At 34.2% G+C, this 24,162-nt stretch overlaps 1 protein-coding gene across 2 annotated transcripts in view; it reads left to right on the forward strand.

Moving 5' to 3' along the window:
• Positions 1 to 18,542, forward strand: part of LOC148182038 (lachesin-like) — a 30,846-nt gene extending 12,304 nt beyond the window's left edge. Inside the window, exons 1-6 of one of the 2 annotated variants that reach the window (XM_088034871.1) lie at positions 1,283 to 1,310; positions 3,637 to 4,102; positions 8,109 to 8,293; positions 11,026 to 11,242; positions 14,818 to 15,105; positions 18,295 to 18,542. In XM_088034871.1, the coding sequence (XP_087890997.1) occupies positions 4,009 to 4,102; positions 8,109 to 8,293; positions 11,026 to 11,242; positions 14,818 to 15,105; positions 18,295 to 18,407 (897 nt within the window). In that variant the 5' untranslated portion in view covers positions 1,283 to 1,310; positions 3,637 to 4,008 and the 3' untranslated portion in view covers positions 18,408 to 18,542. Of the gene's footprint in view, positions 1 to 1,282; positions 1,311 to 3,636; positions 4,103 to 8,108; positions 8,294 to 11,025; positions 11,243 to 14,817; positions 15,106 to 18,294 lie in introns of those variants that run through there. The other variant, XM_088034860.1, reaches the window with a different exon arrangement.
• Positions 18,543 to 24,162: the final 5,620 nt, after the last annotated feature.

Genomic DNA, 24,162 nt, shown 5'->3' on the forward strand with positions numbered 1-24,162 from the left:
ACTGAATATTAGAGGCGTTTGAAATTTCGGGTTGTCGCCAAAAGACCAAAATTTTGGAGATTCAAAAAAAAATTGTGCTCGGAATCTCCGTAATTAGGGCGAATATAAAAAAAGCCTTTTTGAAATAGTTTTTCTCGCAATTTTTTATCTTAGGAATCAATCTTCGATAGTTCAAATTTAAAAGTTTATTTTTTTCAGTAGTTAGCTGCTGTTCGGTCTCTAATTCAGACACGGTCGATATCTTGCTTATTTGTGAAGCAATCTTAAAGTATTGGTGCTCATTTTACGCAGAATTTCATCGGGATGACAGCCAACAAATTACTCAAACATGCTTAAGTCGGTTGTTCTGATTTGTGGAAAGTTTTTGAGACAAGTGTGCTCCCTATTTTCAGAACGAAATTTAATGGAAATGTGGGATTTGTCATTCGAGAGTTGATTTAAATTCTTCATTAAATCCGCGCTCAGCTGGAGGCTAATTTTAGGCCGGATTTAAGATGACCTGTCAGGTTTTATGGCTCGTTTTGATATTTCGGACCAGATGAGGTCTCTGCATTATTTGCATTTTTATTTCGATTTAATTTCCGACTCTTCAAGTCAAAGGTAAAAATGTGAACAAAAACTTAATTACTTCCGCTTGTCTAATTACATCCCTGTCAAAGTGTTAATTAAAAACAAATTTCTCCCCAATAACCGGATCGATTGAAATTGAGTTGTAACGAAGATGAACTGATTTTTGTGCACAAATAAATTCGGAACAATTGCTCGGAGAATTTGCATAATAATAACCGCTGACAGAACGGGAACGTGCATTTAAATTTATAAATAAAAGTTTACTTGAGCTTAAATTTTCAGTTAAATTTTTATTTGAATTTTAAATGAGCCAATTACGAATGAAATTTCGCAAATAAGTTTGAAACTGGTGCACGTTAATTGCAATTACAATCCATGACTTCCCAATTAACATTTAGAAGCGCGTTATACAAGATTTAGGTTGTAACCTTGTATGAAATTGAGAAATTAATTATTTAAGCGCTTAAAGCGAACACATTGTTTCAAATTAGTCACATTTTTAAGTGAACTGAATTGTAGGACAGCTTCTTGATATTTAAGTCGGATCGATTGAAATTTATTGGTATGGAGAATAAAAGATGTTCTATAACTCTCATGTCTAGTTAACATTTAAGTGGATGTAACATTTAGATTTATGCAGGTCAATGGAGGAAGAGGATTAAGAAAGAGTTTTTACTCGATAAAAACGCTACGCCTAATTTCCCCATTCTTCGCAAAATGCGCAAGAAATTCCTGTGGAAGTAGGTAATCGTGTCACCTGAGTAACAAGATGCCACTTAAGTCATTTGAGCGTGTTTAGAAGAAGATAAGCTTGTTGCTAACTAACTTTAGACATGCTAATTGCACCGCACTTCCATCTTGACTTCCATTACGCTGGGTTTAATTACACGTCACAGAGAAACTCGTGTTGTTTGACCCTTACAAGAGGATCTGCAAGCAATGTTTACAAAGGAAATTTGATAGTTCACAAGCCTACCCCGAGCAAATAAATGTTTACTTATCTTAATCTTCTTTACATGTGGCTACGAAAAATTAGATTTACATTGTTGATGATTTTTTCGGGTTTTCGCACCCTGTTGACTCCAATTTACCTAATAAGCTCAGATATAATAGGGTTATCCTTAAGCTGTAAAAGTGTGAGGGTTGGTAATTAAAATTACACCTGCTTTTAATTTAACTTTGTGGCGCTTAAAGCAGGGGCGAGTGTAGAATTCTTGTTCGGCGAGGGAAAGTGAAACAGGTCAGGCGGTATCGTTTTATTTTTTTTATTGTTTTGTTAGGATGAATTCAATTGTGAAGTGTTTATTAATTTTTATTTCTTGGCGCATCCACCATTTTTACATTTTCTTTTGAGACAGAGATATTGTTTTACAATTTTTTTTTGGTGTCACATAAAATATTGCGTCTAATTTTGAGAGTACCTACTATAAATTCTTAACAGATTTCTAGATTTTAAGCTCTATTCTGCAAAAATTTAGCATTAAAATAAGCGGATTTCTCTACGAATTTTGCAAATTTCGTGAAGATTTCTGCCGTTTTCTCGCGATTTCGCCGTTGAATTTGATAAAAATAAGTAGTTTTTTAGATTTCAAGCTCTACTCTGCAAATTCAACTCAGAAAACGGCCAGTTTTTGAATTAAAAATTGGTTTCTCATCTTTCATACTCTTTCTGGAATAGCGCAGAACTGTTTTGTACATGCAATTCAATAACACTCTGTATACAACAATATTTGTAATGGCTTTGGATAGGTTTTTCTTGAGTCCCTAGGAGTAATAATTAATCATTTATGTACCAACTTTGTAATTTTGGGCCCTGTGGTTACCAAAAATCGCCTTTGATTTCGAAGATAAAAATTTGCAACTTTGCATACACTTGATCAAGTACCACAATCTGACTCAAAATTTTCTTATTTAAGATTGCTGTTTTTTTTTATTTTTTTTTGACAATTTGCATAAAATCTAAAATAACTCGTATTTTGACATATTTATATTGAAAAAAAAAATAAAATAAGCCGTCGCGACGCCAAAACTATCAGTGATAAAATAGTTATTTGTGTACCAAGGCCAAAAAGTGTTTCTTTTTAGACCGAGCATTATTCTATTGTCATAGGCGACAGTCGAGGCGAGGGCAAAATGGCATTTTTTGGCCGTGATACAAGATTAAAGCATTAAATTTACAAGTTAAATAATTTTTATTTATGTTTATTTGATCTGATTTATTGAACTGAAAAATTGTAAATATTTATGGAACCTTCAGAAAAGTTCATATTTTCTTTATTTACATTTGCAATTTCAGCAAGTGTAGCTTCACAATTTGTATAAATTAGGTTTAATGTGCTTTTTGATGTTGTTGCAGCAGCACTGCTAAACATGTTCATTTGCAATAATTCAACACGTCTTAGTAGCACTTTACAGCAGTTTGTTGATTTGATTTTACCCAACGTAATTATAAAATTTGGGGTAATGTCTGTATCATGATGTAATTTAAAAAAATAACGATAGATGGCGCCACCCTAGTGCAGACAAAAATGAAAGCGGCCAGAAAACGGTCATTTTTCGTTCGCATTTGAGAACTGAAAATTCAGTTTTTAGTTAAGGTCGCTTAAAAATACATTTTTGCGTAAGATTCTAGAGATTTTCAGGCGATTTTGAGGATGCCACTGAGGGTGACGAAAACAAAAAATAGTCGTTTTTGTATTGAGGTGAGATAAATATACTCGAAACTCATTACAAAAATCGTGTGACAAAAGTTGTGCCGAATTGGTAAGAAATAGTAAAATACTTGTTAAAAAAAGCGAAAAAGTCCTGTTTGTCATCAGCAGCTAATAGAGAAATCTCCCGCTTTAGCCGTCAAATTAAGTTTTAATGAAAGTTATTTATTACTTGTTTGTAAATTTCGAGCAAAGCTGACAGGCCCGTTCTTCACTCTCATTGCTTCCTCAGTTCTTTATAACTTGTATTTTTTGCTGTCCGCGTTATTATCTCAGCAAACTAATTACGATTTTTCCGCGCAACTCCTCAAATTCCAGCAATTAACTAAAAAAATAAAGCATTTCGTTGTTTCAGATGCATATGGTGTCGTCTAACAAGGGACGTTCGTCGTCGCTATGATACCAACTAGTACCATCTCATTAAAGCAGAATAACACCTCGCAATCTCTTCCTGACGGAACCCCTTTTCAGCAAATTATGAAACAATGGAACAGAGCGCCTGAAACACGAGAATTGCCGTAAACAAAGCCGTTCCGCCGTGATGTAATAATAATAGTAGCCGGGTTGTGTATGTACGACCTTTTGTGATTGTGCGGATTTCTATGTGCGGCGATTCGATTAATTATGCACCAACAATTAAGACTGATCAAGACTATCTTCCGAGGATCTAGCGTTAACAGCCGTTGATGTGTGGTTTGTTCTTTCTTATTCCATTTCATCCGGAATAATGGCAGTGATTGTGCATTCTCTGAACATTTACACCTGTTTCTTCTTTGTTGTCTCGGCCGAAGTCATGATGACTTCCTCCTTACATTACCAAGGTTTGTATTCAATTTGTTTGTTGTTATTAGTCAGATCTGACTCATTAAAAACTAAAACATCTTGCAGAAACATAATTTTGTTAAATTAACTAAAACCATGAATATTTGAAATGTTTGCGCTTGATACTTTAAATAACCACTTTATTTTCAAAATTAATAGACCGATTTTTTGTTAGTTTTGCTGGGTAGTGTACCTACATAGTTAAAATCTTTAGAATGTGCGTCTTTTTTCACAATTTTCCGGTTTGTTAAAGTTAATATAAGAGTCAAAAGTAGAAAATTCCCCAATTTTCAGAGCTGTAACTCAAAAATTACTAAAATTATGAATTTTAGTGGTGGATGTCAGAATATTTCCAAAAATTGTGTTTTTTGCTCTACAATTTTGCAATTTGGTAGAATTAATACACGGCTTAAAAGTAGTAGTTTTCCCAAAGTTCATGCTGAAGCAATAACATTACCGAAATTTTAATGGTGGATGTCGGAAATTTTTGCTCCGTTTTTAAAATAAAATTTTTAAAGTTTGAGCCTTTCCGTTCAAGGCTTTTGTAATTTATTAAAATTAGTACATAACTTATAGGTAGTAACTTTTCCAAGTTTCGTAGTCGATGTACAGAGATTTTAAAAACATTCAGAATTTAAATAAAGGGTGTCGAAATGTTTTGCTCCGCCTTAACAATTTCTAAAATTGGGTCTTTTGCTCTACAGTTTTGCAATTTGGTAGAGTCAATTGACGGCTCAAAAGTTGTATTTTTTTTGTAACTTTCATAGCCGTAGCACTAAAATTACCAAAATTATTATAAATCTAGTTATGACATTTCGATAACCACGTTATTGCAATTTCTTATGCATCAGCCTTAGTTTTAGAGTTGTATGACATAAATGCTTTTCACCTTTCTGCTTTTGACAGCAAACATACTGTTGCCGATTATAGAATTTTAAACGGCTAAGCCATCAAAAGTTTAAAAAATAAGAAAACTCAAATATTGATACATAAATTTTCATAATTTTTTAAGATAAAAGTAATGTCCTAGAATACAATGCAATTTTTTTCGAATAAAATTCTCTTCCGCCGAACTGTGAACTTCTATTATAATGCTCACATGGTGAAGAAACCGTGGTATGGGAAGCACAATTAAACGTATCGTTCACAGAAAGGCTATAAACAATTCTGCAAAGGATTTCTTTTTGAAAGCAAAAAATCAATTAATAATATGAATATTTTGTATACTTATGAATTCAAAGTTAAAATACCTAAATCAACTAAGTAAAAATATTTAAGCAATACCAAATATCCAACAATATTTCATATTTTGTCCAAATAAAGAAGTTAGTTTAGGGTGGATGTACGTCTAGAGGATATAAGTACATTCTACCAATTTGTGAAAATGAAACTCGGGGCTGTGGGCGCCTTTGCCTGTGTAAAATGTAATTTACTTTGTTCAAAATGTTACAACATAAATAAAATTAGTCTTGCTGCTATATTATCTTTATTTTTTAGCATTTTTTGCAAGGTTTAATTTTAAAATATACAGTGCACAATTGAAATGGTTATTTTAATTGCAAAGAGGCTTAAAATGTCTACCTATAGTTTATATATATACAGGATGTCCCAGAACTCATGCCTAGCCGAAAACCGGGGATATCGGGAAAAGGTGTGAATGTGTAAATTGCCGAAAAAAAAGTTCCAGCTCCAACAAAAACTGAGAAAAGACATGACAAAGTTGACCAATCACAAGGCCGCGTGGAGATGGTCTGGAGGATACACTGGCGTGTTGTTAAGAAACCAGTTAAAATTTTCTCCTTTGAATTTTGATTAACAATCTGGTCCACTATAAATTTCACTGACGTTAGAATGACAGGCTTTAATAAATCTAACTCATATTGAACTTAGTGTGCAGAAACGGCTCAGCGCACTTTAGAAGTTGACTAGAGGGTTGAAGACTACTGGTTGACGAGCGTTGAATGACAAGAGACACACCTGGAGGACAACTGACACTGAAAATCCAAGTGGAGTGTGAAACGGCGTTTCTTTTGGTTTTCCTTGCTTGCTGGTTTCCTAGTTGATGTTTGGTGGTAACAAATATCCTAAAACGGTTCCGGAGTACTCGGCGGCAGAATGCCTCGAAATGCGTCTTATTTTTGAAGAGTGCTATCGAAATTAGTATTAGCAGCAAGAACGTACCGAGGACGTTTTCCAGGTCGTGATTATTATCCGGACAACAAAACGATTCTTAGTGTTGTTTCTCGGGCTGGACACACTGATCAGTTATTAACAGATCGGCGCGAAGTTGGTGGAGCACCAAGACAGGCTAGAACTGATGAAAATAAAGAAGCCGTTTTGGAAGCGGTTGATGAACACTCCACGCAAAGTATCTGAACTGTGGCGCGACAGTTAGAAATCGGAAAATCTTCTGTACAAAAAATTCTCGCGACAGATCACCGGCACCCGTACCATGTCAAAGTTTGGTTAGAAGAGCTCATCTGTGTGTCCAAAATAATGGTGGTTTGTTCAAGCATTTGATTTAACTATTACATCATGTGCCTTGTTCTGTTTCTTGTTGTAATAAAAGGGTTATTTTTAGAACCGTTATTGTGTGGTTTTTATCTGTCAAATTGACATTAGATGTCAGTTATAAAAATGTAGTGGACCAAATCAATTTTTCTTTTTAGGATTTAATTATGAAACCCAGCAACGTTAATATTATTTGTGCTTGAGCGTCTGGGATTGGTCAGTTTCGTTAAGCAATTTCTCAATTTTAATGCACATCAGGACAAAACAAATTGCATTTTTGGCGTCCTGATTGCTGTCGGCATCCGCCCTTTTTCGGCTAGGCGTGAGTTCTGGGACACCCTGTATATGATATTTATGAATTAAAGGAGGAGATTTTTGTTATTCACAGAAATATAAAAAAATGTTAAAAATAATAAATTTAATTTGTGCGCGTCACACCAGTGACACCACAAGTTAATTTGTCTCTCTATGATCTGCAATTGTAACTTAACAAATTTTATTTAAATTATTTACAGCACTGTAACTTACTTGATAACAGTACTCTTCTACTTGAAAATAAATTAAAAAATTATTGTCATTTTGTCAATTAGTCATTACATCTACATAAGTTTTTCATTTAGTTTCAAGCTTCTGACTTTCAGCAAAAAATCCCAATCCCCGAAACTATGAATAAATTTCAAAATAATAACCAAAGTTAATCCCTAATTGGTACAAAAAGTCTTCGTTTTGTCTAGAATTTTAATTCAACTTAGCTTCCGGCTAAATGAACGCAGAAAATTTAGTTCTTAATTTAGCACATTTTGAGTAAAAGTCACCGAGCAAATTTAAAATAAACGTATTCAAAAAAACTCTGGCTTTTAATATACCCACAAAGTCTACCTTCCATTATTTCTCATGTATAAACAAATAGCCCTTAGCAAAGCTGTAGGATTTGTGTGGTAATTCCATTGGCGAATATCTGAAAATTGACGATGCTCTGAATTATTTAAATCTTTGCTTGTACAGAAACACAGAAACAGCCGGAAGCTCCTCACATTAGCGATTTTAGATTTTTAATAAGGTTGAATTTGTAACATTTTGACTGGACTTTTATTAGTGGTGGAGTCTTACATTGATCCATGGAATAGCGTGGGAAAATTACATTAGGCCTGCATTACCGAGTCACTTTAAAAAGGTCAGTTTTATATAAATAGAGACCCGGTGGATTTTCTTCAATTGCGACTCTCATATTTGATACTAGATGAAATCAGCCCAGAAGCAAACATTCCTAAAAATCCGCCTCGCAGTTTTAATAAGACGACTGTTTACCTGCTAAATAAATCAGCCGATGGCTTTGTTTGCCTCGGGAAAAGCCAGAAGGTGACTCAATATAAAACTGGAGCCCCTAAAGTTCTAATAAAGAACGTAAAAGTAGTAATTCAAGGAACTCCTTCGCTGCAGATGTTCGACTTTCGGTACTAACTCTCTCGAAATTTAACGCTAGAAATATTCCAGATATGGTCAAGTTAAGAGATAAGAGATCGTACGAAACTCATCGAAGCAGAGACAATGTGGTGAAACTCCCTTCAGTGACGCTGTCCGGCAACGTCTTCGCAACGGCCAATTCGACGTCGGTGGCGGCGCAGATTGGTGGAACGGCGAAGTTGCCCTGCATCGTTCGCAAGTTCAACAGCGGCGTAGTAAGTGTAGTCATAAAGTTGATGCTGCAGTAGCAGACTTTTCGAATAAAAACAAGATCGCACAGCGATATCAGTTTAAACCGGTAAATAGGCTGCGCATTTACAGCTTAGATGGTATCTTCTCGAAGTCATTGAATGTTTGTGTTTCCTAACTTTAAAAGGCACACTTGACATTTTCGAGGGGAACGAGCGTGCTGCCAAATCCACTACTAAACAGGCGCCGTTTGCTTTATTAAGGACTCGACTCGGTTCGGTTTTTCAAAGAAACTCATTTTCAATAAAATTTCTTTCAAAGGACTCTTTAATGTATGCGCAGGTTTTTAATTCGCGCGAGCTGGAGTGGAGGTAGTTGTGAATTATTAATTTCGTGTGCAAGGATTTGCGTCTGTAACAATGCAGATTTTTTCATTTTGACGTACTTAAAAAAGTTGCCCACAGTTTAATTAGTTCGCGAATCAATTTAATTCGCTAAAAACGCGGAATTAGTTAAAGATAATTCTCGGCGAAGTTAAGCCCCAGACCCGCTTCTAATTGTATTATCCCAGATATGTTTACCTGTAAAACACACTGAACCGCGTAATCACAGTAATTCCCATTGATCCATCGAAATTAATTTAGGTTTTAGAATACTAGAAACTTTACGGTCCGCTTCATTTTTGCTACATTTGTTGAAACGTAAACCATTCATCCGAATTATGGAATTGGAAACAAAATCCGTAGCTGCCAACATTCCATGCTTACCTTAGCACACATAAATAAATTTCGTCGTGGAAAGTGAACATAAATTTACGTTTCACCGAAGACTTCAAGATCAAACGGGAGTCCTCAATAACCCAGATTAACGATATAAATTAATGTGGCTTGAGTATGATGAATGTGGTGGCTGCAGCTCCAAATCCTCCAAGAGACCTTGTAATTTTGCCCTGAATTTGATATGCTAGTTTGCGCCGGTAAGGGCCGATTTCACCAACTAGTGTTTAACTGTAGTTTTAATAAACTGAATTTAACTGGTGATTTTAAATTAAGTTTTGTTTGTTCTGATTTCACCAAGGAAATCAAAGTTTCCCTAAACCGAGATTTATAAAACAGCGATCAAGACAAAAGGAACACTGGCAATGCTGCAAATTTTGCCACTATGACAAACTATTACTTTTTATATATTGAGAAACACGTTCTGGTGATCAAACGCAAGGAAAATTAATTTTTTTAGCATCAGTATTGGTAGATCTTGTGATAAATGTGATTAAAGAAGAAGCACCAAAAAATAAAGATTTTTGAGGAAAATTCTTTGGGGTTCTGTAGAGCTTCTTTTTTGGTAACGACGATTAAGCCTGGAATAGACTTAAGAGAAGCTCGCGACTCTTCTCGCGCGAGTTTTTGCTTATGTGTTTACACTGTTTACAATAAATTCGGCAAGTTTCTTTCGCGAGAATTTGGAGAATTTTGGCTTTTGCAATTTCTCACATACCCTTTATTTGAAAGAGTTGCGACAACTTAAGCAAGATCAAAAATCGCTCGCGCGAGAACTTCCGCGAGTTCCAGAGAGTCAACTTGCAGCGGTAGTTAGACTAGGAAGAGCACTGTCCGACAGAAACTCAAATCTATTTTTGCCTTTACCATAGCTCAAGAACCTTTAAAAAATGTGTCTACCAGCTACTGGCGTTTGATGTTTTTGATGATTTGGATTATCTCTTCAACATTGTTTAATCTTAACAATGTTTTTGAATCGTATCATGGGCTATGAGATAATTTTTAGACACAGGAAGGAGTTACCGAAATTTTTGGAATCATCTAGAAGAACGTTCTGCTCTACGAATTATGGGCAGAAGATTAGCTGTTGCAAGAATAATGATAAATTTAAAAGCAGCCAATATTTTTTATTCATCTGTGTAAAAAATTCAAGTAACTCTGCAATTGCCTTCAAAACAAATGGCACTTTTTGGCTTTACGAGGTGCAATCTTAGGTACATTCCTAGAACAATATTTAGCATCTAGACTATGCATGTAGTTTATTAGCCCTCCTGGAACCACAAATTCTCGCTCATTCTTACTAGAATCGCCAAAAATCCTCTCTTTATCTCTCAATTTTGATAAACATTTTAATGTCAAAAATTGACAATTCATTAATCTCAGTTTTAGATCGTTAACTGCTGGTTGAAATTGGCCAGTTACTTGCTGAACGTAGATTAGTACTAAACTAAGTTTAAAAATGTTAAATCATATTTAATGTTGATCTACGTTTGAGGGAAACTAATTATAGTTTAAGTGGGTAGTGAAATCGGCCCTAAAAGTAGTAAAAGCATCGGTTTGTCGTGTGCAAATAGAATCAAGCACGTTTAATAACTAGCAAACATTCTTCTCTAGAGCTACAAAATTTAATTGCCTGCATAAGTGCAATATTAAGTTTGAACCGAAAAATGCTCCTGTGGATGTTTACATGGTCTGTTGCTCTCGAATGCCCTCTCACTACATTAACTGCACTCACACGTCCTTTGTTCAGAATCATACGTATAAACTTAGCTTATAAATTTGCCTAAATTGTTGCTCGAGTATCATAAACACCCCCAGAATCGCCCTCGGAAATTAAATAACGTGTGGATACTAAAGCCAAAGTAAAAAACCTCCGACAATAGAGTCTTCTTTTGGGTACTTTCAACACAATACGAATCGATTTCCAATTTCCACCGCCGCTTTTCCCCGGCAATGAAAACCGCAGGTTTCGTTTTCCGTAGGTGTCCTGGATCCGTAAAGATGTCACTCCTCCTACAATCCTAACGATCGGTCTTGGTCCATACATAGCAGATGACCGTTTCATGGTGGAACACGCCAGACATCTCCAAAACTGGGATTTGCTGATAAAACATGTCCGACCATCAGACGCTGGACTTTATGAATGTCAAGTGTCGACACATCCTGCGACCAGCATTTTCATCGAGTTACGAGTCACAGGTGAGCAATACAAGAAAATCACCACGAACACTTTCATTGTTTCTTTTGATGGATCATTTCGTTTGGGATTGGAGCGGATTCGCATTTTTTGCTTAATTAAACAGATAATTAATCATATCGCGCTTTTATAGGACGTAAAAGGATTTTCAATGACTCAATCAAGGTACTCGTAAAAACCAATCAATTGCGGTTTATTGGGGTTTTTAAACTCGCAATGAATGGGAAATTGGATACTGTGTGACGGGGAGATTTGATAAAGACACTTAATGCTGTTACAGCTTATCCAATTATTTTTAAACGGTCTTGTTTCAAAAATCTAATGCTTTTAGCGCAAGTCGAAAATAATAAAAACATCTTAATTAAGCCCAGGAAACGCTAGAGCGCACAGAAACAAATTACGTATTAATTACAACTAAATATTTAATTAGAAGTAGGTATATATTTAGGTACAACTTTCCAGGGAGTTTGAAACACAAATGGTGGATGCGCCGGGAAAACGAAATATGTATTGTAAAACATTTTTTACAACTTTGCTCATATCCCTGGAACCTGATCTTTCTGTTCTTTTAGGAAAATATTGCGGATTGAGGTTGTATGTATTTTTTAGGTCCACGAAATGTTATTCACTGCTTTTATTTTTCTCTTGAAGTGGACTGTTATTTTTGGTGGAAAGCTTCCATGTTATTTTATGTAAATAGTCAATATAAAATCGTAACTTGTATGGCTGTGATCTGGAGCGAATACTTTGATATATATCTTGCATTATAAAAAGGATGAAAGTCGCCAAAATCTAACCGGAAGATATCGACATCGCAAACATGCGTGTGCTGTTATTGCCGAATTTTCATAGTTTTCGGCAATTTCCCCATTAAAACTACAAAGAGGTAATTTCATCGCTATTTTGCGTCATTAACAAACCATTGCAAAATGTGTAAACATAACGCCACTTTACAGTTAATTTATCAATGGGCTTTGCTAAAATTACATCTAAATTTCGCTCGAAGGCTATTTGTACAAATGTAATTAATTCGCCGGTCATAAACAATTTGCTGCAGAAAATAAAATTTTGTCTCAGAACGAAACCAACTCCATGCAAATGTAGAAAGTTTTAACAGCCATTATCGATGCAAACGACGTGCCACAATAGGCCACCAAACTATTATCAGGTGCTTCCATTAAACGTGCAAGATCTTTTCTAATTACACAAGGAAATGTATTCTCGCAGTTTTTGTGCGTCACACCGAATTGTGTCGCTTGTAAATATTTAAAACAGGAAACACATTTATTCATCTTTTACCTTTATTGACATTACACGCCATTGTTGTAGTTGGCAGGAGTGAATGCATGGACATAAAAATTTTCATTTATTACTGACAGCACTGGATTCACAGGAAACCCCAACGATTGTGGTCATTAGCAGTGTAGCTTCGAGCAAATAATATTGTAAATGACTGAAAAAGTTCGTGAGATGTGGCTACAAACGACTGGAAACAGATATCAATTTTTGTATTAATTTCAAACGACTGGGTTTGCCGTGTTTGCCCCCAAGTCATCACTTTTTCAAGCGTATCAATTAACGGGTACCTGCGAAGTTTGCATAGAAATTGATGAAATTTTCTGTAAGTTTCGAAGGTCAAACGGTTTGTTTGAGGACATTTTGTATTTGGGATAGCTCAAATATTTGGCGTGGGCCCACTGAGGACATGGATCACGATGAGTCCACTTTCAAAAATGAGAAAAAAAATTGTCCATAATTTCTAATATGCGGAAAAGTTGGGTGACTGAATGTGTAAAACAATGACAATGACAAAGTATTACAAAAAAAACGTTTTGTTTCTATGTAATACCAGATCTTGTGTATTACACTAATTTATCGACCCTTATAAAATTTATATCCAGAAAACGAAATTTAAATAAACAATTTGTCATCTTAAAAAATTGGGATTGATGGAGGAGATGGATTTTTAATAATAAATATATGTAAGTACAGTACAGTACAGTCGTTCTTACAAAAAAATTTACGCTATTCCAGATGGAGTATGAAGTATGAAAAACCAATTTTTAAATCATGACAAGGTAAAATTAACTCCAATCCATGTACTTTCTACACCACTGGCAAAAAACCCATCTGGAATGACTTGTTTTCAAAGCAACCAGCAACTAGATTTATTATTCACTATGCCTCTCAAAAACACTCTGTATATGTATAAAACGAATCTACAAGTTTAACAAATGGAATAACTCTACCGCAAAAAAACATTTTATCATGTAGCAATAGCTAAAAATGTTCACTTCACGTATTGTTTGGCACAGTTTTTAATAATATGCAGAAAAAATTTCTGGTAGTTTGTAAAAACTGGCCAAAAATGAGTTCAGTTGTGTTATGTTAAATGTTTGATGCCAATAAAAATATTCTCTCTGCCTGCTTCGGCAATATTCTCGACTCTAACTATGTGGAAAAAATAAAAACTTTTCGTAAACAATTTTTAAAACTTGAAATTAAAGTAGCGCCCAAAATTTTAGTTTTATTATTAAAAAAAAAAAGTTTAGGGCTTTTTAGCGAGCAGACGTCGGAGTTGGTTTATTCTGATTTTACGAAGATACATACAAAATTCTTGAATTTTATCTCAAACTCGTCATTTTTTTTAATGCATTACATTTGTAATTCTTTTTAACTTTTTTATTGTTTTGTATTGTTTATTAATTGTTATGGCTGTTTGTTATTGTTTTTGTTCTTTGTCATTCCACATTTAAAATTAAACTGTTTTTGAGCTTATTTTAAGCTGTTCAAGTTTATTTTAAAATAAAACGTAGTTTTTTTTACATGAAGCTGTTTTTGTAATTGTAGAAATGAGTTTTATCATGCACAATTGTTTAAAATGATGGACAATTTTTTTCGCAACTTTATTATTTGGATTAACCGTGGGGTACAATCGTTACAAGTCTGGATATTTCTGCATATTTCGTAAAACTTGTTGCATAAATTTTTGAAAAATTGGGACATAATGGTGTAAAATTTCCCTGCGCTGTGGCGTGAAATCTATGCATTTGGACTAGAACAGCGGTGGAGATAGCATCAGAGCGTGTTTTAGAGGCCGTAAAATGCAAACGATCGCAAAATTCAAACGTAAAAATATAAAATGTATCTTTAAAATGAATTCTGAATCCATTTCATTGTTATTTGATGTTAATGACATTTTTTATTGAATCAAGTCGGAGTGTGATGACCCGTGTGCTAAGTCTGGCGTTGTTTATTTCATTAAAAGCAGTGAGTAAAAAGGGAAATGTAGAATTTAAAATTTTACGACATACAACCGCGTCTGGTAATTACGGTTTCGTCAAAAAACTTCGTTACGGTTAACCCTTGGGCTTGGAGGACGTCGATTCCGCCATTAACAAATTTAAAACCCTGTCAGTACATAAGCGGGATAATTCTTGTCGGTTTCCTTTGTCATCTTTCTCCGTTGTGTTTGTCGTCATCAAATATTTGTGTTTTTGCACAGGTACTCCCCCGCTTTCATCCAATATTTATTTGCTCGCCTCAACGATATCGGTTGAAATATCGTCTGTTACAGAAGCCTCAGCGGAAATCATAGGGGCTCCAGATCTGCACGTTCGTGCGGGTTCCTCTCTTCGTCTCGTCTGCACGATTTTCCACTCCACGGAGACTCCGGTTTTCGTGTTCTGGTACCACGAGCAGAGGATGATCAATCACGACGCGGGAGTTACCGTGACCATCGACAAGAGTAGCAGCGTCTTGCAGTTGGAGGATGCTGATACGACGCATAGCGGAAACTATACCTGCGATCCTGCCAATGCTATTCCTGCATACATCAATGTTCACGTTCTTAATGCTACTGAAGGTAACGACTGCGAAAACCGCACGACCTAATGAGTTTCGAGCGGAGAATTACCTAGATGCTGGTTTATGCATTAAAACCACCCGAGAACATGCTCGAGTTTCGTACTGTTTAAACTTTTATTGATGCATATTATTAATATCGCGCGCTTCAATCTTTTACGATTCAAAACGACACATTTTCTTTTAATTTATTTTACATCGCATGCTCCTGGGTTATATCACCTCAAGAGGTTGGCAGGTTTGCTTTACATTTGTATATTCTGACGTGCTAAATAATTACAGGAAAATACGTCCCTGCAACATGTAAAAGACTTTTGTTGAAAAACGTCGTGTGTAGCGTATTGTTTTATTCACAGCTTGTTTATGCTGCCCCTTTATTTTCTGTCGAGCTTGACGAGTGTTTCCGTTTTATGAAATGAAACCTGGTCGCTTTTTAGGTGAATTGAGGTATTACAGAATTTAATTATTTTTAATTGCGTTCTAAAAAGTTCAAGTTCGAAGGATTAAGGTCAATGGTGCACGCTGCAGAAATTATATAGCGGTCAATCCGGAAGTGGGTATTAGCTTTGTTAGTGGAAATGGGACGAAAATGAAAAGGTTTTTCGGTTAGCACTAGAACTACCAAGGCGGTCTAATTCACCGCTCGCGATGCTTAATTGCTTCAAAAAAGTAATTCTATAATGCTGAGATTTTATGACTATATGCTTTCAATTATGTGGACCAATTTTTCCTAACTTGATATAATTATTCCTGTAAAATACAATGATAAATATCGAAAACTAACATTGCTGTCAGATTGACCGTTAAGAATCTACAATATTTTCCTTGAATATTTGTCATAAATTTGTTACAAAAATGGATAAAACAATGTTTTTCACATGTTTCTGCATATTTAGCTTACAATCCTGACTTATAAGCCAGAATTACACGACATCCTTTAATTGATAAAGAATTACGAGAGTGTTTTCTAACTCTTACCGAAGATGATTCAGACATGAAGATTTATATCGAATCATTTAGCAAAAAGAAAGCTATATGTCCAATTTTTATAATGATAGTTCTAAGGATAATCAATCTTCAATTATCAAAATAGTGCCAAACCAATGAAAAAAAGTTTGTAATAGAAAAAATTGATAGGTAAATATAGCATAGGAAATAGAAGGAGTTTTGATTCTAGAACTTCATCATAGCTAAATGTTGGGAAAAGCAAAAACCGAAAAAATTTGTGCCGCTTGGAGAAAAATAGAAATGTGGTCCGTGTAGCAAGAAAACGTGTTGCGTAAACTTGTTGAAAAGAAATGTAAATAAATAAATTAAATTAACGCATATACAGGGTGATTTTAAAATTGAGGCGAAAAAAAATCCATTACAGCTTATTGTATAGTAAATGAAGGAATTTTGCAGGTTTCGTTTTTTAAATTGCTGTCTGAGTTAAAAAAATAAAACAAAAGATTCCAATTTTCATGCTACGCCAATGATCATACTAAGGTTACTATGCAAAGGTACATTATTAACGACATTATTATTGACGTCGAGTAACGTCAGGATTTTGGAATTTTTACCATCACCTTAAAATTAATAAAAATCACTGAAATCGTTTTCTAGGTATTTCCGTAAAGCCGTGTTTTTTTTCCGCTTCTATTTCAAAACCACCCAGTATATTTTTTTAATTATTTGTTAAAATCTTTGTATTGTTCGTAGAATTAAACATTTGTTCGTAAAAATTGCATAGAATAGTAATTTGGATCATAAGGCCGGAAATGCTCTTGGAGTAAAATTGCGGAGGCGGAGCCGAGTCGAAGCAACATGAAGATTTTCCAAAGCATTTTCGTACGTGTGATCCACACTGTTTTTTAGGTCAATAAAATTCTGATCTAGCGACTTTAACTCTTTAAGGTTGCTCTCCTAGTAACTCTTTTGGAAATAAAATATTTTAACCTCGTTTAAAATATTTCAGCAGACTCCTCTGTCAATAATTGATGCCAGTGACCAGTAAACAAAAATATATTTAGTTTATTTTTTGGAGGCCTAGACCGCCAAACGCCGTTTTTCGGCCTATTTATATGTCTCCAAAACCGTTAAAAAAGGACGGCGGCCTAAAATAGCTATTTGTGTACAAAGGCCAAAAAGTGGTTCTTTTTTGGCCGAGTCTTTTTTTAATGGCCGAGGCGCTAGCCGAGGCCAGAAAGAAGGCGAGGGCAAAATGTCACTTTTTGGCTGTGTTACACACAAGATTTTTTGGGCGACATCATTAAATTTACAAGTTAATTAATTTTTATTTATGATTTATTGATTTAATCAATTATAACAACTGAATAATTGTAAATATTTATGAATCCTTCAGAAAAGTTCATATTTTCCTTATTTACATTTGCAGTTTCAGCACGTGTAGCTTCACAATTTGTATGAATTAGGTTTAATGTTGTTGCAGGGGCACTGCTAGACATGTTCATTTTCAATAATTCAACACGTCTTTGTTGCACTTTACAGCAGTTTGTCGATTTGATTTTACCCAAATAATTATAAAATTGAGGGTAATATCGGTATCTTGACGTAATATGCAAAACTATGGATAGATAGCGCCACCATAGATCGGCCGAAAATGTTTGCGGCCAGAAAAGACTCACTTTTAGGCCGCTTTTAAGGCCTAAAAATTTCATTTTCAGTTTAAGTCGCCTAAAAAGGTTATTTTATCGGACCGCAGTGGAAGTTCTAGTGTTAATAGTAATTTCCACAGGAGTCTAGTGTAACGCCAACTTTCAAATTAGTTTGATTTAATTTTAGGCCATAGAATCAATCCATTTTAAAATATGTAGAAGCGAAATGGTAGCTTTTCAGGGTATCCAACTATATAATTACGTCTCGATATAAATTATCGATAATTTTTATTTTAGCTTCCTGCCGATAATGATATTAAACCTAAACCACCGTAATCAGTAGCTCGTGGACACAACTAAAATGTAATAAACTTCCCGTAATTCAATTAATTAGCGGCGAACTTTTCAGTTTTATTAATGAAATGAGCGATTTGAGCTTTAGAATTAATTATCACTTTTCAAAGCGCTTTTGACACGAAAGTGTAAAGTAACAACACAGAATCGTAGTCTCTTATTATAGTATTACGTGCTCAGATAATTACAGTATTTTCATAGTTGGAAACTAATTATTTTCTTTCCGTTTTTGCTTTCAGAGGAAAATCCAGCAGCGATGTTGCATGCAAGCAGCAGTGGAGTTTCAACGGCGCTTTTTATGACTGTAATTTTAATTGTTACAATTCATGTGAGTTTGTCAGTAGACAGTTGATTTTCCTCTAAACTGTATAAATTGTAAATATTTTGTACAAAATTATCTGTAATTCAGTAGAAACCGAACTATTGAATTGTAGCATTTTCTGCATTGTATCATCAACTGTGTGTTAAATAAAATAACAATGAAATTCACGTGACTTTGGATTGGAATATTAAAATCATCCTGAAAAAACGCAATTTATTTACCCATTATCCCGGTTGAAATCTGGCGACATTGAAAAACTCCAAAGTAATGAGCGACTTATTTTTCATTATCTTTACCGTGGTAAGCATCACGTGAAGTGGAAAAAAAGTGCGTGGACTTGTAGAGGCACGCAAGCAATTACTATAAGTTCTTTGTGTTTTTTAGTGTCGCAACCGTCGAAGTAATTAACGCCACATTCGATTACGGCGGGAAAGAAATGTTTGGACAACATCAAGGATTGTGCGTGCACATTTAAATATGTAAGCAGGCTTTTCCGGAGTCTGTTTAACAAAAGAACTTTGATAAAATCGGATTTGGACGTGACAGACTGAGGTAAGTGCAAAGTTTGAGGTAATTTAAGTTTTGAAAAGCTCATTCGGTTCCGAGTTGGGTAAATAAAATAGTGGCTAATTTGAATTCTGATTAAAGACTGTGTGTATGGCGCCACTGGATTTAAATAGCCAAGGGTGAGGCGGATTTATATCCGTATAGTCTTATATGGGAGTCTTTACTGCCACTGTGGAGCTTTTATTAAGCGTTATAGTTCTGAACCACTTGAGAGCGCAGCTGATACCCGATAAACTTTAATATTGTTTGATATATCTCTTTCCGCGAATAATGCATATTTAATGTTCGACCGCTGCCATATTCTGGGTCATAATTCGTCGAATACAAGCGCAGCAATGATGCGGTATGAAATGATCATGACAAACTATGCCAAATTTCTGATATCGATGTCTCGCTTATTTTTTGGAGTAAACTTGAGTTATTTACATCAGTGAACGCAGAATTTTCCGCAGATTCCAAATCTGGGATTTAAATTCAGATGTGACAACAAATAATTAAGTTATGGCCCATCAAAGTTTCGGATAGTTAATTTTCATTTCTCCTAATTTTTATTTAAAGTTAAATATCTCGGAAACTGTAACAGATATTGAGATGCGGTTTGCCCCATTGTTGTTCTCGCGATTTTTTACATAAGAAATATTTCTTAGATTTTTCAAAAGTTAAAAGTTTAGTTTTTCGCAAAAATTCATGAGTGAAATGGTAAGCAGTTTGATGATAAGCGGTTTTGATGCATGATTTTGAACAAGATAACGCGTAAATTCAAACCTGAATTGCCCGAAAGCCATTTTAGAACTTTGAGGTCTAGGGTCAGAAATCAATTCTCCAACTAATTATAGAAGGTTTATTGCAATTTAAATGCCAAAGTTTTTTAGACAGACAATCTTTTAAATTCAATGAATTTTTAAGGTTTTTTGAGTTGTTCATACACATGCGGTGCACTTTGAATCCTTCATAATTTCAATTAAGCTAATTAAAATTTCATTCCAGCGGGTTCTAAATTAGCTCCACTACAAAACATTTTGATTCAATACGCAAAACGCTTGTACCTAGAAGACTAATAAAATTTGCATAAAAAGCAAGAATACCGCCTGAAATTCCCGTCCTTAAACATCTAGTATTTATGCCGAATTAGACAATAGTAAACGCTCATAATTCTTCCCTTGACTTTACAAGGGTCCTTTAACTTTCTGTGGAGCATCCTTTGGATATTGTTGGGTTCGTAATGAAGAGAATAAAAAAGGCAATTCCTGCGAATAAGCTTTTCTAGCATTTTGTAGCTCCTATCCCTTTTTCTTTTTGTGGCGCTTTTTAAGTTGAAAGCCACATTAAATAAATTGCTATATCAATGAATTTACTGTTCAACATCACACTCTTCTCATTACGAAAACTCCTCCGTATGAGAATAAAATAAATCGTTTGACACAACTACGGGACAATAAATAATAAATGGGCTTAAAACGTGTCGGAGAGACACGCAATGTTGCGCTAAAACATACATTTCATTTTACATTGTAATTTATGTATTAAAATATTATCATTTTAGTTTTGGTATCGATCGTGAATTTCTTCAAGCTCGCATCAAAGTTCCAGTGCAATGTAACAAATGCGTTAGTAATTGATGTAAATGAAGTGTAGCACCACCAGTCAACTTGTCAATAATTCATAGTTTTGTCGGTTGTAACATGAAGTGCTGTGCTTTATGACACCCTATTTGTTCAGCCATTAGACCCACAATAAAGCTCTAATGTGTGTGTCTGTGGTGAACATCGCGATCGAATTTCGGTTGGGGCGCGAGGAAACCGCCACTCCATCCACCAAGGGAAACAAACAGATGGTCGAAAAATTAGCTCCGGTTATTGGACGAATGATTCATCGTCATATTTTCTGTATTTTAACCTTACACCCTCTAATTAGCGTCAGAATTTTATAGAAAACTGAAATTTATTGGCTGCGAAGAGATCTGTTTTGTGTTTTTAACCGATTAAAATGAGCGAAATTTTCTCTGCCCACTGACTTATTTCTAGCTATATTATTTTCCATATTTCCGTAGAAATGCGCGCTGTTTGATGCTCTCCGACGTTCTCTAATGGAAGTGATTTAAATTTAAAAACTTCTCTGCAAAGCAGACCCAACAATGCCACTACCGCTTCCGGTTAGAGGGATTTCCATGAAGAATGGAATTTTTCAAAACCGTTTGCTGCATTAAATTTGCAGGTGTCTAATTGTTCACGACATTAGCTTTGATCTCATTAACAATCCCTAATTGCATTCCGTACACTTTAGAAAAGATTTACGAGCTTTGCGCCGAGTTTTTTAAATAAACAGACTTATACGCCAAGGTTAAACTTCTTGCCTCAGCCCTCTTTAGTGCCTGCGTCTGATAAAGTGGCACGTCTTGTTCTTGATGCCTCCCCAATTAATTAATAGACTAAATTTAGCTAAGGGGCGACATGACTGCTTTAACACTTCAATAACATTATTTACTGGTCCGATTTTTTCTCAGCTGGCGTAAATAAGTCAGGCGAGTTTGACTTTATTATTTACTGTCTGGAAAGTCCGAGACATCTTGTGGGAATTGCCGGAAAACCACCAAAAGGGTTTCGCAAAAAGTCCGCCTCCAACCAATCAATACTGCAGTCACAATCCATAATTAATTAAAACGATCGTATTTTATGAATTTTCCGTTTTGATTGGACGTGGCGTATTAACTTTTTTATTGCAAAAATAATTGCAACGACCACAATTTAACCAGATTCATATTTTGTTTTTTTTTTGCTTTTTTGCGCTGTTCTATTTGATTGTAAAGTTTTAATTGCGTTGTAAAACTTGCGGCAAAAAGACGAGTGTTAAGATCCAAGTTTGGGAATTTGTTGGCTGTGCGGTTGAGAGAATTGAGATACTTTCTCGGATTGAATACACACAATCGACTTTACGGTCAGATATTGAAGTTTTTGTCAACAGTTTCTGTTTTAAAGCTTCACTAGTCATGCAAAGTTTGGGGCTAATACGAGGGTCGTCTGAGAAGTTTTCGACCTTCCGAATTGGATTAAAGCAGAAAATAAAATTGGTTTATTTTGGTCTAGAATCTTGTAGTTCAGCATTAATAAGTATGATAAAAGTAATATTTTCTATAAATTTCAGCGCTGTTGCGTCAAAACTAGCAAAATTAGAGCATTAAATATAAAATTTTCGAAATTTCGAATTGAACCCAAAAATGAAGATTTCTAAATTTTGTTCCTAAGTCGTAATATTTTGTAAACAGACAAAAAATAAGTCATTTTAGAGGAGTAATCTCTATAAATTTGATCTATTGCAACTCTCAGAATGAGAGCCGTAGATATAAAAATTTGCAAAATTGTTTGTTCAAACAAAAAAATTTCTAAAATTTTTGTATTTTGGTCTATACTTTTCAATTTTTGTGCATTTAATAAGTATGATTAAAGTGATAATTTCCATAAATTTGAGCGCTGTTGCGTTAAAACTAACAGAACTGGAGCCATAAAGATTTAGTTTTTAAAATTGAACTTTGTCACAAAATTGAAAACTTCTAATTTACATTTCTAGTGTTGTAGAAATTTGTAATCTGGCACAAAAAATTAGTTATTTAAGAAGAGTATCCTTATAAATTTGATTGCTTTCCAAAATTTTTATTGGCCCAAAGAAAAAAATTAAAATTTGATCTCAAAATATAACTGTTCACGCATTTAACAAGTATGATGAAAATAAAAATATCCATAAATTTGATTGATATAGTGTCGAAACTAGCAGAATTAGAATCATACATACAAAATTTTCCGAATTTCTCGTTTGTCCAATCAAAAAAATCCTAAAATTGTTCTATTTTGGTTTACACATTTGTAGTTTTGCACACATAATAAGTATAATAAGTATAATAATGTCCATAAAATTGATTCCTCTACTGTCAAAATTAACAAAGTTAATATAAATATACAATTTTTAAAATTCAATTTTGTCACAAAAATGAAAATTTGTAAATTTTGGTTCTTGAGTTGTAGAATTTTGTAATTTTGCACAAAAAAATAAGTCAGTTATGAAAAATATTTTCCATAAATTTGATTGCCGTAGTCTCAAAACAATCAAATTTAGAGCTTTAAATATTAAAATTTTGAAATTTCTCCTTTGTTTATAAACAAAAAAATTTCGAACATTGGTTAATTGCGGTCTATAATTTTGTACGTATTGCAAATTCAATAAGTGTGATAAAAGTAAGTATATGCATAAATTTAAACTAGAATCAAAACTGTCAAAATTAGAGCTATAATTATAAAATTTTCGACATTTCTTTTTTTTTGCTTAAACAAAAAAATAATCTTAAAATTAGTTTATTGTAGTCTACTATTTTGTACTTTTACACAATTTATAAGTATGAGAAATGGAATGTTATCTATAAATTTTATAGCTGTAGTGTCAAAACTATCAAAATTAGAACCATAAATAAAAAAATTTTAAAATTTCATTTTCAAAGAGTAAAATTCCCAAAATTCGTCTATTTTTGTCTATAATTTTTACTTTTGCCTATACTGTTAAAGTAATAATATCCATAAATTTGAAAATTGTGGTGTCAGAACGATCAAACTTAGAGCCATAAATTAAAAACTATTAAATTTTTTTTTCGGTTTTTGAGGCCAACAGTGGTGTAAAAATGGTGAATGCGTCACGAAGGAAAATCTAACTAAAATCAAGATGAGAATGATTCCGCAACTAACGTGGAGAAAATGATGGATCTATAAAAGCTGTCTTAAATAACATGCAGTTGTAAAATAAAAATATTTGAAAGTTTTAACATGGCGAAGTCAGAAATTCGTTCCAAAGAAGTTTATGTGAAAGGCGAAATTTTCTCGGAAACACGCTATAAAGAATATTATGAGTCCTGAGAAACAAGTTTCATTTAGCTAAAATACCGTAAATTAGAAATGTTGTTTGTGTTACAAATTGCGGAACGCACCATCGAGGTATTTCATTATCGATTGAGTTTTGTCATTAAAGTACATTCAAAGAACGTTAACAATGTCAGTATCGATACATAACAGGAAATTACATCCTGATATGCTTACACGACACGTTTGAGCTCCTCTCTAAAATAAGAATAAGTGTATAGTGACTTGCTATCTAATTTGTGTCACAGATGAAGATAATTATACAAAGTATGATTTATGGAATGGAAGTTGGGTTAATAATAAATCGAGTTCGGGACCGG

The sequence above is a fragment of the Gnatocerus cornutus genome, chromosome 1, assembly GCF_029298725.1.
Source record: "Gnatocerus cornutus isolate USDA-ARS CGAHR chromosome 1, icGnaCorn1.1, whole genome shotgun sequence".
NCBI classification, from domain to species: domain Eukaryota; kingdom Metazoa; phylum Arthropoda; class Insecta; order Coleoptera; family Tenebrionidae; genus Gnatocerus; species Gnatocerus cornutus.